This window comes from Podarcis erhardii, assembly GCF_964252035.2.
Source record: "Podarcis erhardii genome assembly, chromosome: 8".
Classification (NCBI taxonomy): domain Eukaryota; kingdom Metazoa; phylum Chordata; class Lepidosauria; order Squamata; family Lacertidae; genus Podarcis; species Podarcis erhardii.
The window spans coordinates 14,434,323-14,448,018 of record NC_138499.1 but is presented as its reverse complement, the minus strand read 5'-3'; the positions used below and the strand labels follow the sequence as shown (position 1 = coordinate 14,448,018).

The 13,696-nt window shown below is 44.9% G+C and overlaps 1 protein-coding gene across 2 annotated transcripts in view; it reads left to right on the top strand.

Annotated features, from left to right (window-relative positions):
- The window catches only part of FER1L6 (fer-1 like family member 6), a 121,714-nt gene extending 108,719 nt beyond the window's left edge, over positions 1-12,995 (top strand). For both annotated transcript variants that reach the window (XM_081873946.1, XM_081873945.1), the window contains exons 37-41: positions 993-1,091; positions 2,639-2,880; positions 4,338-4,501; positions 6,502-6,602; positions 11,833-12,995. In XM_081873946.1, coding sequence (XP_081730072.1) covers positions 993-1,091; positions 2,639-2,880; positions 4,338-4,501; positions 6,502-6,602; positions 11,833-12,019 — 793 coding nt within the window. In that variant the 3' untranslated portion in view covers positions 12,020-12,995. The remainder of the gene's footprint in view (positions 1-992; positions 1,092-2,638; positions 2,881-4,337; positions 4,502-6,501; positions 6,603-11,832) is intronic.
- Positions 12,996-13,696: the final 701 nt, after the last annotated feature.

The window sequence follows — 13,696 nt, the reverse complement described above, 5'->3', positions numbered from 1 at the left end:
ATGTGAAGATTTCTGTTTGGGCCCTATAGTTTGAGGTTACTTGATCTACATAATTTGAGATAACAAAACATATAACTTCATTGAATACGCTGCTCAGCTAGAGAGGTTGTGTTGAACGCCAAACAGATAGAAAAGCCAAGGAAAATTCAAGGTTCATAAAACTGTTTCAACAATGGCTTTTTGACAGCAATTTTTTTTTTAGTCTGGAGTAATTTCAGAGAAACGATTAGTACATCAATTATGTTCAGTCTGAAGCTGACTCTATTAAGCTTTCGCCTCTCTCCATGAAGAATTAATGAAGGGCTAAAGAAGTAGTCTTCACAGCAGCTAAGAAGTTTTTAATGCTATCAATAAAGCATTTTTTCCTTGAAAGAAAGTTCGAAATACCAATAATGTACCTATCAGTGCAAAACATTAGATCACAGTGTCAGAAGAAGCCATGTTACATTGAATTCAAACTCTCAGTGGTGGCCTATGGTACAGTCCTATCATGTAACCGTAACAAGGACTGTGCTGAATGTTTGCCCATTTCAAGTATCAAGCAGAAAGTTGTGCTTGGAGATGGGATGTAATTAACTTCTGGAAAAGCCCATAAACATGTTACCTTCTTTGATAACTTTTACTTTTCATTTTCTCTCTTTGCTAGGGCTGCCATACTGTTTGCTGCTGCTTGTTCCTGGTTTAATTCCTCCCCACTCCTTCCTAGAATATCCCAGTTAGTTAGGAATCACATTGTGAATGTATGAAAGCATGACATTTGTGCTATTTTAGGTTCTCCTCAGAAAAGAAAAAGAGGAAGGGCCCCATCCCCCCCCCAACCACTTTCTTTTTCTCATATTTAGGCAGCTTAAAATTAGAATCTGTCCCCCCAAAATGTGACCAAAATGATTGACTGCAAATTACATTATGCGGTGTTTTGCTAATCTAACTTCACATTCTGTGCTGGCTCTCTCCCCTTCTTCTTCCTTCCCCACCCTTCTTCCTCTCCCAAGTTATGAACTGAGAGTGATAATCTGGAATACAGAAGATGTCATTTTAGAGGATGAGAATATCTTCACTGGACAAAAATCAAGCGACATCTACGTAAAAGGGTAAGTTTGCTCAGGCACGGCCTGCGGATCTCCTCATTTATCCATTGACAAGGTGGATTAATTTATGACCCGAGCCATCCATCAAAAAATAAGATAACATGAGTCACAGCTGTGACTAGCAAGTTCTGTGCACACACGTGGATGTGACAGCTCTGTGGCCTTGGCATTTTGCTGCAATGGCTCATTGAGAATTCAACCCCTGACTAGAATTAAGCAGGCACAGAACTGACATGCATAGAAAATGAAGTCCTACATTTCCACGAGGAAAACTCAAAACTCGCAATAATAGGTAACTAACCAGCAGGGCCGTCTTACCCATAGGCTCTAGGGGTGCGGGGCACCTGGGCGTCGGGCTCTCAGGGGCACCAGGCCGAGAGTCCGGGGCCCCAGAGTCCGGGGAAGAGCCCACCCGTTGGTTGGAGCGCCGCAGCGGGCTCTTCTGCTGCGGGCAGCTCTGCTCTGCAAGTTCAGGGGTGACCGAGCCAGCGAGACGCTGAGGCAGCCAGCCGGCTACACCCTCCTGCGCGCCTGGGACTGGGCAAGCGGGGGGGTGCCGGGCGGATCTTTGTACCCCAGCGCCGAATAAGCTTAAGACAGCCCTGCCAACCAGGATGTCTTTGAGAAGAGGATTTGACAAATATATGGGAAATAAGGCTATCAGTGGCTTCTAACCCTGACGTCTATGTTCTCTCTCCAATGTCAGAGGTATTGTTGTTGTTGTTTAGTCATTTAGTCATGTCCAGCTCTTTGTGACCCCATGGACCAGAGCACACCAGGCCCACCTGTCTTCCACTGCCTCCCGCAGTTTGGTCAAACTCATGTTGGTAGCTTCGAGAACACTGTCCAACCATCTTGTCCTTTGTCGTCCCCTTCTCCTTGTGCCCTCCATCTTTCCCAACAGAGGTCAGAGGTATTATACACCTGAATTCCACTTTCTGGAAACAGCAGGAGGGGAGAGTTCTCTTTTTAGAGAGCCAGCGTGGTGTAGTGGTTAAGAGCGGTAGTCTCGTAATCTGGTGAACCGGGTTTGCTTCCCCGCTCCTCCACATGCAGCTGCTGGGTGACCTTGGGCCAGTCACACTTCTCTGAAGTCTCTCAGCCTCACTCACCTCAAAGAGTGTTTGTTGTGGGGGAGGAAGGGAAAAGGAGATTGTTAGCCACTTTGAGACTCCTTCGGGTAGTGATAAAGCGGGATACCAAATCCAAACTCTTCTTTTTGCTTGAGTCCTGCTTGTGAGCTTCCCATGGGTATCTAGCTGGCCCAGCAGATAGCCCTGGTATCTCATACCTCTTTTAGATTGGGATGGTGCACAACCATATAAGTATGAACTGTTAGGGCCAAATGTTAGAAAGATCACAAGAATCACAGTTCAACAATGGTACAGGATGCCTAGCTAAATGGTGAAATAGTCTTGGAAAAGTTAAGAGAAACAAATTGGACAGGATGCTTTATGCATAAGATGTGATGTCTTGATACAAAGAGTTGGACTCGTTCCTTCTGGCTCCACTTGATTCTTCTTTTGTGCACTCCATGTTACCTGCAACAGGTGGGTGAAAGGCCTGGAAGATGACAGGCAGGAGACGGACGTGCATTACAACTCTTTGACCGGAGAAGGGAACTTCAACTGGCGCTTTGTGTTCCCGTTCCATTATCTCCCGGCCGAGAAGCAAGTGGTGGTCAGCAAGAGGGAGAACATATTTTCCTTGGAGAAGACAGAACGCAAAATCCCTGCAGAACTGGTGCTCCAGGTGTGGGATTTCGAAAGGCTTTCCTCTGACGACTTCCTTGGTAAGCCATAAACGGAGCAGCGTGATCTGGATCTTGAACAGTGGTGGGAATTTTGAACAAAAGGCCGACAGATTATGGGCTCTGCTTGGGTGGGATTTTGTGGGCGGTGGTGGGAGACGCAAGAGGGACATCAAATCTATGGGAATGTTCAGGGTGGCAGGAGAGGATATATTGTTTTTTACTTAGCAGAGTGCATTCACCTTTACACAGCAGAAAACTACAGTCATACCTCGAGTTAAATGCGCTTCGGGTTGAGCGCATTCGAGTTGCGCTCTGCAGCAACCCTGAAGTAACGGAGCACGTTACTTCCGGGTTTTGCCGCTCGCACATGCGCAGATGCTCAAAATGACGTCACGTGCATGCGTGGAAGCGGCGAAACGCGATGCGCGCACACACAGACGCGCCGTTGCATCTTGCGTTCCATTCAGGATGCGAACAGGGCTCCAGAACAGATCCCATTCGCATCCCGAGATACCACCGTAGTTGCAAACTCATGTGAGTTTCTTAAGACAATAAGCAATTCAATTTGGCTTGTCCAGATTGAAATGTGTTCTGATATTTTCCTGGTAAGACCCCTTGAATCCCTGCTAAAAGAATAAAGACACCACAGTCTTATTCATAAGTAACAAAAAGAAAGTTTACTCACAATCAGGCAGAGCACAGTGTGATCCCTGAAGGCAGGCTTTAGGCTTAAAGTTTCAAACATATACAAACAGGTTTACCCCATAAGGGAGATTTACCTAGTGACTGCGGGCTAGCAGTCCAGCAGTTCACAGGACAAAATGAAGATGGAAAAGAGAGAGAGAATGGCAAAATGCCTTGTCCTTTTACCAGGTCTGGAAAGGTCACGCCTATCCACAAGTCACATGCAAGGAATGATGCTCCAGCCCAGGAGGAACAGGAAGTTTCAACTGGCTGGACCTAACATCCTATTGCATGTCCACTCTAGGAAAACAAGGAATGTTGTATTTGACTGCTCCCAGTGGATTACATCCCACAGTATCTCATCTATAGCACTGGGGAGGTGCTGTAGCTTAGCTAGGAAAGCACCTACCTTGCCTGCAAGTATCTCCAGGTAGAGCTGAGAATCTCCCCTGTCTGAAACCCTGGGTAACTGCTGCCAGTCATTGCAGACAACAATGAGCTAGATGGGTGAATGGACTGACTCTGTATCTTCCTGTGTCCCAGATACAGCCTCACTTAATCATTAACTGTTAGGCTCTTGTATTAGCTTTAATGGAAGTTTCCATGCCATACATACAGACACATAAGGAGTTTCTTTTCCATTTCCTGCATCCTCCTCTAATCGCCACAGCTACAATTACAGGAATTTATTGGCAGGTTGTTCACTTCCTAAGCATGTGGGGGCATGAATTTATCAGATTTGGAAGCGGTTCTTGGAAAGTCCAGTTGGTCTTGGAATAATGCAGAATTTGACCTCTCTCGCCCTCCCCCAGGCTCCCTTGAAATGAACCTGAATGGCTTTCCTCGAGCCGCCAAAACCGCCAAGAGTTGTGACCTAAACATGGTCATGGCAACAAGTGAGGAGAACAAGATTTCCATATTTCAGCAGAAGAGGGTCAGAGGCTGGTGGCCTTTTGTCAAAGCTGGGGAGCTCACAGTAAGTAATCCAATATTACCTATTTAAAAAAAACCTTTGGATAGGTCACACTGATATCACTGACAGATACTTCTTAAAAATATGAAGGATGTGAAGACTCAAATATCGCACGGATCAGCAGCATAGTAATTTGACCTGTCATAATTCCAAATTCTGGCTTTATCATAACTGGATTCCCCCCGTCCCCTGTCCCCATATTCTTCTGATTTCCTTCTGGTTTGTGATTTGTTTGTTCACTTGATTGTTTATAAGATTTCTTAGCTCCCCTTCGGCATAAGGTCCCAGGGCAGGTTATAGAAATATAATCATATACAGTGGTACCTCGGGTTACATACGCTTCAGGTTACATACGCTTCAGGTTACACACTCCAGAAATAGTGCTTCAAGTTAAGAACTTTGCTTCAGGATAAGAACAGAAATCAGGCTCCAGCGGCGTAGCCGCAGCAGGAGGCCCCATTAGCTAAAGTGGTGCTTCAGGTTAAGAACAGTTTCAGGTTAAGAACAGACCTCCGGAACAAATTAAGTACTTAACCTGAGGTACCACTGTAGTTATAAAAGCAAGTGAAACCATTCTCAGCAAAACAGAACCTGGTGATCAGGTTCCAGGTGCATCTAGTTGGCCACTGTGAAAGCAAGATGGCGGACTGGATGGCCCATTGGCCTGATCCACCACGCTCTTCTTGTGTTCTTAGAGTTCCTGTGTTACTCAGATTTCAGCGATTCGTTTCATACTGTTTTCGCATCTGTGTAGCGCTGAGTAAGTGCAGTTTATAGGGAGAGGATTTATGACAGATGAAACAGCCATAATTACTCTAGAAGGATCTTTTCAGGTTGACAATTGGGGGGAAGGATGTGTTTATTCCTTGGGGAATCTTTCTAATACTTAAAACATGCAATTCCCCAATCGCTTCCCCCCAAACCAACCCCCACCACAGATTTTGTACAGTCTCATTGCATTTAACTTCCTCATCATTATTTCAGAGGATGTGTGTGTCGAAGTCATCTTATCTTAATTAAATTGCAAGTGCAGGTTGTAAGATAGTCGTGAACATGCAGACTCTGTGCATCTGCGTCACAAAAAATCCAGCTTTTTCTCTGCAGTTATAATCAGTGACCGTGTACTTTTAATACAGTTGCAACAAGATAATGTCAGCACTTTGAGAGACGACCCTTATTTGAGATATACTCCAAAATTTTAACTCCTGGCTTAGAAACACAAATTTGACAGGCTCATAATACTCTCTTCATATTCAAGGCAAGCATTAGAAGCCCAAACATTCCTTTCTGGCTCAGATTTTAATGGAAGGAGGGAGCACTGGGAGATGTTATTTCCCCAGCACAACTGCCATCAGTAGCCATGGGGAAATTGCATTTCCCAGTGCTCTTTGTGCTTTGCATGCTACGATAGCTGTGTGACAGGCATTAGAGAGGGGAGGGAGGAGAGATACCTCCCTCTATCTCAACCCCCCTGCCATGGGAATGGCAACAAAAATAAATGGGGTAGGAGTTTGAAAAGAAGGGAGCAAATCAGAGGGAGGCCCAGTGGAGAGGTTGGGGGGGGGAAATTGGATCATATTGTGTTCACTCTGTCACAATCCAGTGTGCAAGAAGGTCTAAATTGGGGTTGGAATAAGCTGAGCTCTTTTCTGAATTTCGGGGAAATAATTTGGTTTTCCCTCAAGCCCATCCTCATCATTAACAAATGCAAATTTAATGTAAGGATAAACGTTATAAGTGAAGGAACACAGGGAATAGCCTTATGGTCAGACTTCCAACCAAAAATTAATTTAATGCTTAATTGATTAAGAATTAATTGCTAGTCATTCGTAAGTAACTTGTAATTATTGGTGGTTATTGTGGTTAATTGTTTTAGCCCTCTCAGCTTATGACTTCATAGCACTCGTTTTCTAAAGAAGGGCTCTCAAATGCTAGTGAACGAAGAACTCATTATGTGTTATTTACATACCATGAATCAAAACAGGCTCTCTTTCTCAATCTAGGGCAAAGTAGAAGCCGAGTTCCATTTAGTCACGGCAGAGGAAGCCGAGAAGAATCCTGTAGGCAAAGCTCGGAAGGAGCCGGAACCTTTGGAAAAACCCAAGTAAGTGAGGTCGCCATGTGTATGCAGGCGTTTGGAGACCTGTGAGCAATCTCTGAGCTGGATGCTCAAAATGAAATGTCTGGAAATATGAATTGTTGTTGTTGTTGTTGTTGTTGTTGTTGTTGTTGTATGAAGAGCCTGCTGGAGCAAAGCCCAGGATTCTGTTCTCACACTGGCCAACCTTTTGTTTCTGAGAAGCCCACAAGCTGGGCATGAGGGCAACAGAACTCTCCCACTCATGACACTGCCTCCAAGGTCGTACAAAGCCATCACGCCTAGTAGACACTGACAGCTTCATCCTCCACTAATTTGTCCAGTCTCCTTTCAAAACTGTCCAGCTTGGTAGCCTTCACTATATCTTGTGGCAGTGAGTTCCATAGTTTCGGAACGCGCTGTGTGAAGAGAAACCTCCTTTTGCCTGCCCTGAACCTTCCAACATTCAGCTTCATGGGTGGCCCTGAGTTCTAGCTATTGTGAGAAGGGAGAAACATCTCTCTCTATCTCCACTTTCTTTGCACCATGAATAAGTTTGGGCGCTTCCTCTCTTGTCCACCCCCCCTTTACTAATCTGATATTAAAAGCCCCAATCCATTCCTCGTGGTGGGCATTGCTCCAGTCCCTTGATCATCTTAGTTGCCATTTTGTTCATATTGTTGACGGTTTGGAACAAGGGTTCGTTCCCATCTGCCCTGTCCCTTCTGCTGATAGTTGACTCACTCCATGATGAGCGAGGACTGTGGCTCAGTAGCAGAACATCCATTTTGCATGCAGACGGCATCTGGTGCATTCTCCAATATCCCAGCATCCCTGGAAGAGATTCCTTTCTGAAGAAAGAGCTGCTGCCAGTGTAGACAGTATTGTGCTAGATGGGCTAACAGTCTGAGTTGGCGTAAGGCAATTTCCTATGTCCCTACATATAATCACAGAAGAGAGTATGCAGAGAGGTCGGTATCAGTATCAAACTTTATTTTGGTCATAGACCAGCGAAAGGAACACATAAGACTTAAAACAGGTAAGGTATAAAAAGCAATGATTAAAAGGTGATTGCAGTGGAACCTCGGTTCTCGAACGTCTCCATTGATGAACGTTTCGGAACCCAAACACCAAAAACCCAGAAATAAATGCTTCCATTGTCAAACGCGCCTCAAAAGTCAAACGGCTTCCGCTGCATTTTTTTCAGTTTTCTCAGTTGAATTTGCTGACAGCCCTTTGTGCCTCGGTTTTCAAACATTTCGGAAGTCAAAATGTGTTCTGGAATGGACTACATTCAAAAACCAAGGTTCCACTGTATACCGTACATAACTTTAAAAGACAAAAACAAGGACAAACGATTAAAACGGCCTCGGCCCAGTATACCTGAAGGAGCGTCTCCACCCCCATCGTTCTGCCCGGATGCTGAGGTCCAGCGCTGAGGGTCTTCTGATGGTTCCCTCACTGCGAGAAGCTAAGCTACAGGGAACCAGGCAGAGGGTCTTCTCGGTAGTGGCCCCCGCCCTGTGGAATGCCCTCCCATCAAAGAGATAAACAACTACCTGACATTTAGAAGACATCTGAAGTTCAGGGAAGTTTTCAATGTGTGACATTTTAACGTATTTTTAATCTTTGTTGGAAGCCGCCCAGAGTGGCTGGGGAAACCCAGCCAGATGGGCGGGGTACAAATAATAAATTACTATTACTATTACTATTACTATTACTATTACTATTACTATTACTAAAAGTGACTATAAGAGAGGGAACGTAAAGGAGCACAGATATTGCATTTTAAGGCTTCAGTTTAGGCCTAGTTTGTGGTGTAAACCATCCTTTGACGAATATCCATCATGGCAGTGCAAAATCTAACAATTGAGTATGTAACATCTGGGTTTTCATCTTGAAGTAGTAGAGAGGTATAAATTTGTTCTGTACAGAGGTCAGATTTAGCTCCCAAAGCCTTGTTCTGAACCGCTGGCCCAAAGAAGGGTTCGTAGTAGTAGTTGGGACACCAAAGAAGGATGTCAAAAACACCAGAGTGATCAGTTATAGTGCTTTATTAAAGAAAGGTGCAGATGTGCAGCACATCAGCTTGACTGGTCTCCCTGCCTCTATAGATGCAACACGGACACCACAGCAAGGAAATGGAAACACTAAGCAAGGAAATGGAAACATGAAGCAAACACTTGTGTGTTCTTTATACACAAAGCAGCACACATCTCTTTGGCCAGAACTTCCCATCACTTCACCTGCCCAGATGAGGGCATAGAAGGCAACTGTCCAAAGCTTACAGTTATAGTTAGTTCCCCTTTCTGGGCGCAGAGCCCAGCACCCCAAACCCACAGATAAGGATGACACCAAATTGGGGGTTATCCTGACTACCAAGACGGCATTTGCAGAGCTTCCAGAAAAGTTCACCTTTGCTTCAGTGCACTGCTGGTTACCCAAATTAATATTGTGTCCTCACCAATACAGCATTCTTTAATAGCAGCCCTGTTGTCAGAACTTCCAATAATCTCATTTTATGACTGTTTCCCCACCCCGAGGCTATGCAGAAAGCGGAGGTTGTGCTTCGTGACCTCAACACAGTGGCGTTCTCTGTTATTTAATTATAAGATGCACGATGCTGGACCAGCTTAAAGGGGTGGACGACGCCATTAATCGCCATGACATAGTATTTTAATTTTTGCGCTCTTATTGTGGCCTCCGCAAAAGCCTGGAAGGGAGATTGGAATAGCTGAGGCTCTCCAAGGGTGCTGCATAGCTGACCCCCACCCCCCACCCTGCTGAAGAAATTACATGCTACAAGGCAAATGGGCCAAACCTAAAGTTCGGTATGGAGAGGCATAAGCAAGGAAGATTTGGCAGGTGTTTGTGGGATGGCTTGGCCCATATTCACTGATTCTTCCCTGCAGGTATCACTATTCCCATCTGTTTTATAGCTCCCCTACCCGCAACCCCAGCCAGATTCTGAGACCAAAAATAAACACAGCAGTATGGAAAGTTACTGGAGTGTGCATTTTGGTCAGGGGTGGGGGAATTTGGGGCACGCCAGATGTTGTTGGACTGCAGCTCCTGTTAAGTTGTGGGTGAACATATCAGACGACACAGCGATTCTTCAAACAGCTCTTGTTTATTCACAGGCCAGAACAGAACTGAACAGAAGGGTTCAGTCAGCCTGCTTATATAGAGCTCCAGTACAACGTTACTGTAACAACTTTCTAAAACTATCCAATCACTGAACGTCACTTTCAATCCCTTATTTGCATAACTATCTACAGTATCCCCCTGCTGGCCCAGGGTGAGAACTTCAGTACATAACAGCTCCCATAATCCTTGACCTTTGGCCATGTGGGCTGGGGCTGATGGAAACTGGAATCCTACCATATAGAGAAGGCACCAGGTTTCTCATGCCTGATTTTGCTAATAGAGCCTGCTATAGGCTTCTGCATAACAGGTGCAGGGAAGAAACAGGGACAGGCAGTTTCCTTCCTGCCATCTGTGGCTGAGGTGGGGCTACCCAGAAGCATCTAAGTAGCTGTCCCAGTTTATGGGTGCCCAGCAGCATGCAGCATGACATCATGATGTGACATCGCTCCTGGACGCCATGGCGTCATGTGCCCTGCAGTGGCGCCTGGGGACCCCGGATGTTGTGTCCAACACCCCACAAGGTCTCAGATGCCACCTCTGAGGCCCTGTGAAGTTTCAGACATGACTTTGGTGCTTCACGAGGCACCGGAACTTGTGTTGGAAGCTTTGACAAGACAGAAGTACTGTTTTGGGGGGACAGGAGGCGGGCAGGTGTGGAGGACTCCCTGGTCCTGAATGGGGTAACTGTGCCCCTGAAGGACCAAGTGCACAGCCTGGGAGTCATTTTGGACTCACAGCTGTCCATGGAGGCGCAGGTCAATTCTGTGTCCAGGGCAGCTGTCTACCAGCTCCATCTGGTATGCAGGCTGAGACCCTATCTGCCCGCGGACTGCTTCGCCAGAGTGGTGCAAGCTCTGGTTATCTCCCGCTTGGACTACTGCAATGCGCTCTACATGGGGCTACATGGAAACTACAACTAATCCAGAATGCGGCAGCTAGACTGGTCACTGGAAGCGGCCTCCGAGACCACATAACACTGGTCTTGAAAGGCCTACATTGGTTCCCAGTACGTTTCCGAGCACAATTCAAAGTGTTGGTGCTGATCTTTAAAGCCCTAAACAACCTCGGTCCAGTATATCTGAAGAAGCGTCTCCATTCCCATCGTTCCGCCCGGACACTGTGGTCCAGCGCCGAGGGCCTTCTGACGGTTCCCTCACTGTGAGAAGCCAAGTTACAGGGAACCAGGCAGAGGGCCTTCTCAGTGGTGGCACCTGCCCTGTGGAACGCCCTCCCACCAGATGTCAAAGAGAAGAACAACTACCAGACTTTTAGAAGACATCTGAAAGCAGCCCTCTTTAGGGAAGCTTTTAATGTTTAACAGACTACTGTATTTTAACACTTTGTTGGAAGCCGCCCAGAGTGGCTGGGGAAACCCAGCCAGATGGGTGGGGTATAAATAATAAATTATTTATTATTATTATTATTATTATTATTATTATTATTATTATTATTATTATTACTATTATATCTCCAAGACCTTGTGAGGCTTTGAACACTACCCCCGATTCCTTGGACATGACTTCTGGTGCATCGCGAGGCACTGGAAGTTGTGTTGGAGGCCCTCCAGTGTGGGTACTGAGCACCCATAACAAAAAAATTGTGGTTTTTTTGTTTTTTGTTTTTGTTGGAAGCTCTGGGCAGCTTCCAACAGAATATTAAAATACAATAGTCTATTAAACATTAAAAGCTTCCCTAAACAGGGCTGCCTTCAGATGTCTTCTAAAAGTCTGGAAGTTGTTTTTCTCTTAATAATAAGGAGAATAAAAGATTTGTTGTTGCCATTCTCCTGCTGTGCAAGATAAGGTTGACTGTTCCATTCAGCCTTATTTTCCTTCCTATCTTAATTGACTGCCCAAACTTGTGCGACTCTGAAAAGCATCTAGGAGAGAGAGATGCATTATAACAGCCCGTTTTGGTTTTTTATAAAAAACGTACGGGAAATGGGGGAATCTGTATCTTGCTCCAGTTCTCATAGTGATGAAGTTTTTGCCCAGTCTCAGTTCCAATGCCTTCCCAAGATTGAAATGATAATGCAATTACTTTGGATAAATATGAATCTGACAAAATTAATATGTTCTCTCTTTTTTCCCCCTCCCCTTTTCTAATTTAGCCGGCCAGACACTTCCTTCTCCTGGTTTGTGAATCCTTTCAAGTGCTTTTTCTATCTCATCTGGAGAAATTACAAGAAATACATCATCATCGCACTATTCCTACTTATCCTGGTGGTATTCTTAGTACTTTTCATCTACACTCTGCCTGGTGCCATCAGCCGTAGAATTGTTGTAGGGAGTTCTTAGAAGAGCTTTCTCTCTCCATTATGACATGACCATGTAGAAAATAATAATCAATACATAAACTCAGCTTATTTTAACAATGCTCAGAATAACACATCACCCTGTATTGTAGGATATTCAAGTGTAATCCTAATAAGGGTGGGCAGATCTGTCAATTTTGGTTTCTCTTCCGTTCTCGTTTCTTCCAATCTTAAACATGGCATTTCTTATCAGTTGTGCAGAACTATGCCACTGACAGTAACATTTGGAAGTGAAATTCTGGGTTGAAAATTCAATGTAAATATTAGGAATGTCCGAATTTCCTGTTCCAGTTTGGGTACAGTCCAAAACAACTGGTTTATTTTGCTGGAAGCCAATGAAATATCTGCAAATCTGATTGGTCTGCTGTGTTCCAGACCAGGTGTCCTTTGTGCTACACCTGAGCTAAGTTCTGGCAGGTTGATGGTGACATTGGCAGCCCATGTCAAGCTTCAGTCATATACCTTGTTGCTACAGATACATAGATGGCACTTTTCTGGCTTAATCCAGAGAATTCAGGAGTCCGTAAAAATTCAGGATGTCTGTGACTCTGATGTCAAAATCTGTATCTGAGTTGCTGAGTGTTACATATTTGGATGGTTGCTTATGTTGTTGTGATTTCAGGGGGACTTAAGCACAGTAACTTTCTCAAGCTTGTAACTATTCCTTGCAATCCAGAGAATGCAGTCTGCATGATGCGAAGAAGAGGGCTATAAAATCTGGATTGCTTGTACTATGTATGCAAAAATCTGCACATGTTGTAATATTAATGGGGGGGATCCAAAAACATGGTTCCATTTCTGCAAATTCATGCACATCTACTTGCTCAACAACATGCACATAACTCTTGTATTGCACTTGTAGTGTGTTTTGTATCATGGGTGCTTTGGTATAAATAATTAACTACCGTGTACATTAAATATGAAATAGCATTCAATGTATAAAAGATTATTTGCAATTACACTGCATTTGTGTTGTCTCTCAGTGTGCCTCCCTGCCCCCCAAATGTTGCTGCCACTACTGCCGTGTTTTATTTCCAACGTGATTTTTTTTTTTTTACAAAAACCAAAAGAAGCCTGCAGACCTTAAAAAGTGACGGCTCAAATCATTTCAGGAGAAATAACTGTATTGTGCCTGGAGGAACCCAAAATAACACATGCTCACCAGTGACAAATGAAGGGAAATGAAAGCGCAGACAGAGCTAGTTTTTATTGGGAGCTGGAAGACAGATGGAGAATTAATGGGGAGAGAAGAAAATTCAGAAATGCTTGCAGGGAACATCCACTGCAGATGTACTGCAAAAACGTTTGCACAATGTGTGGGCCTTCGGTGCAAAAGATCGCAGCAAAGGTAGTGGCAGTTAAATGGTAAAGGAAATGGGCAGAGTGCAGGTGCATGACAGGACGAGGCAGAATAACTTCCGTAAACAAAGTTCTTACTGGCAAGTTATCTCTTACTGGCAAGTTAAAAAAAGGGGTCACGGGTGGCGCTGTGGGTTAAACCACAGAGCCTAGGACTTGCTGATCAGAAGGTCGGCGGTTCGAATCCCCACGGCGGGGTGAGCTCCTGTTGCTCATTCCCTGCTCCTGCCAACCTAGCAGTTCGAAAGCACCTCAAAGTGCAAGTAGATAAATAGGTACCACTCCGGCGGGAAGGTAAACG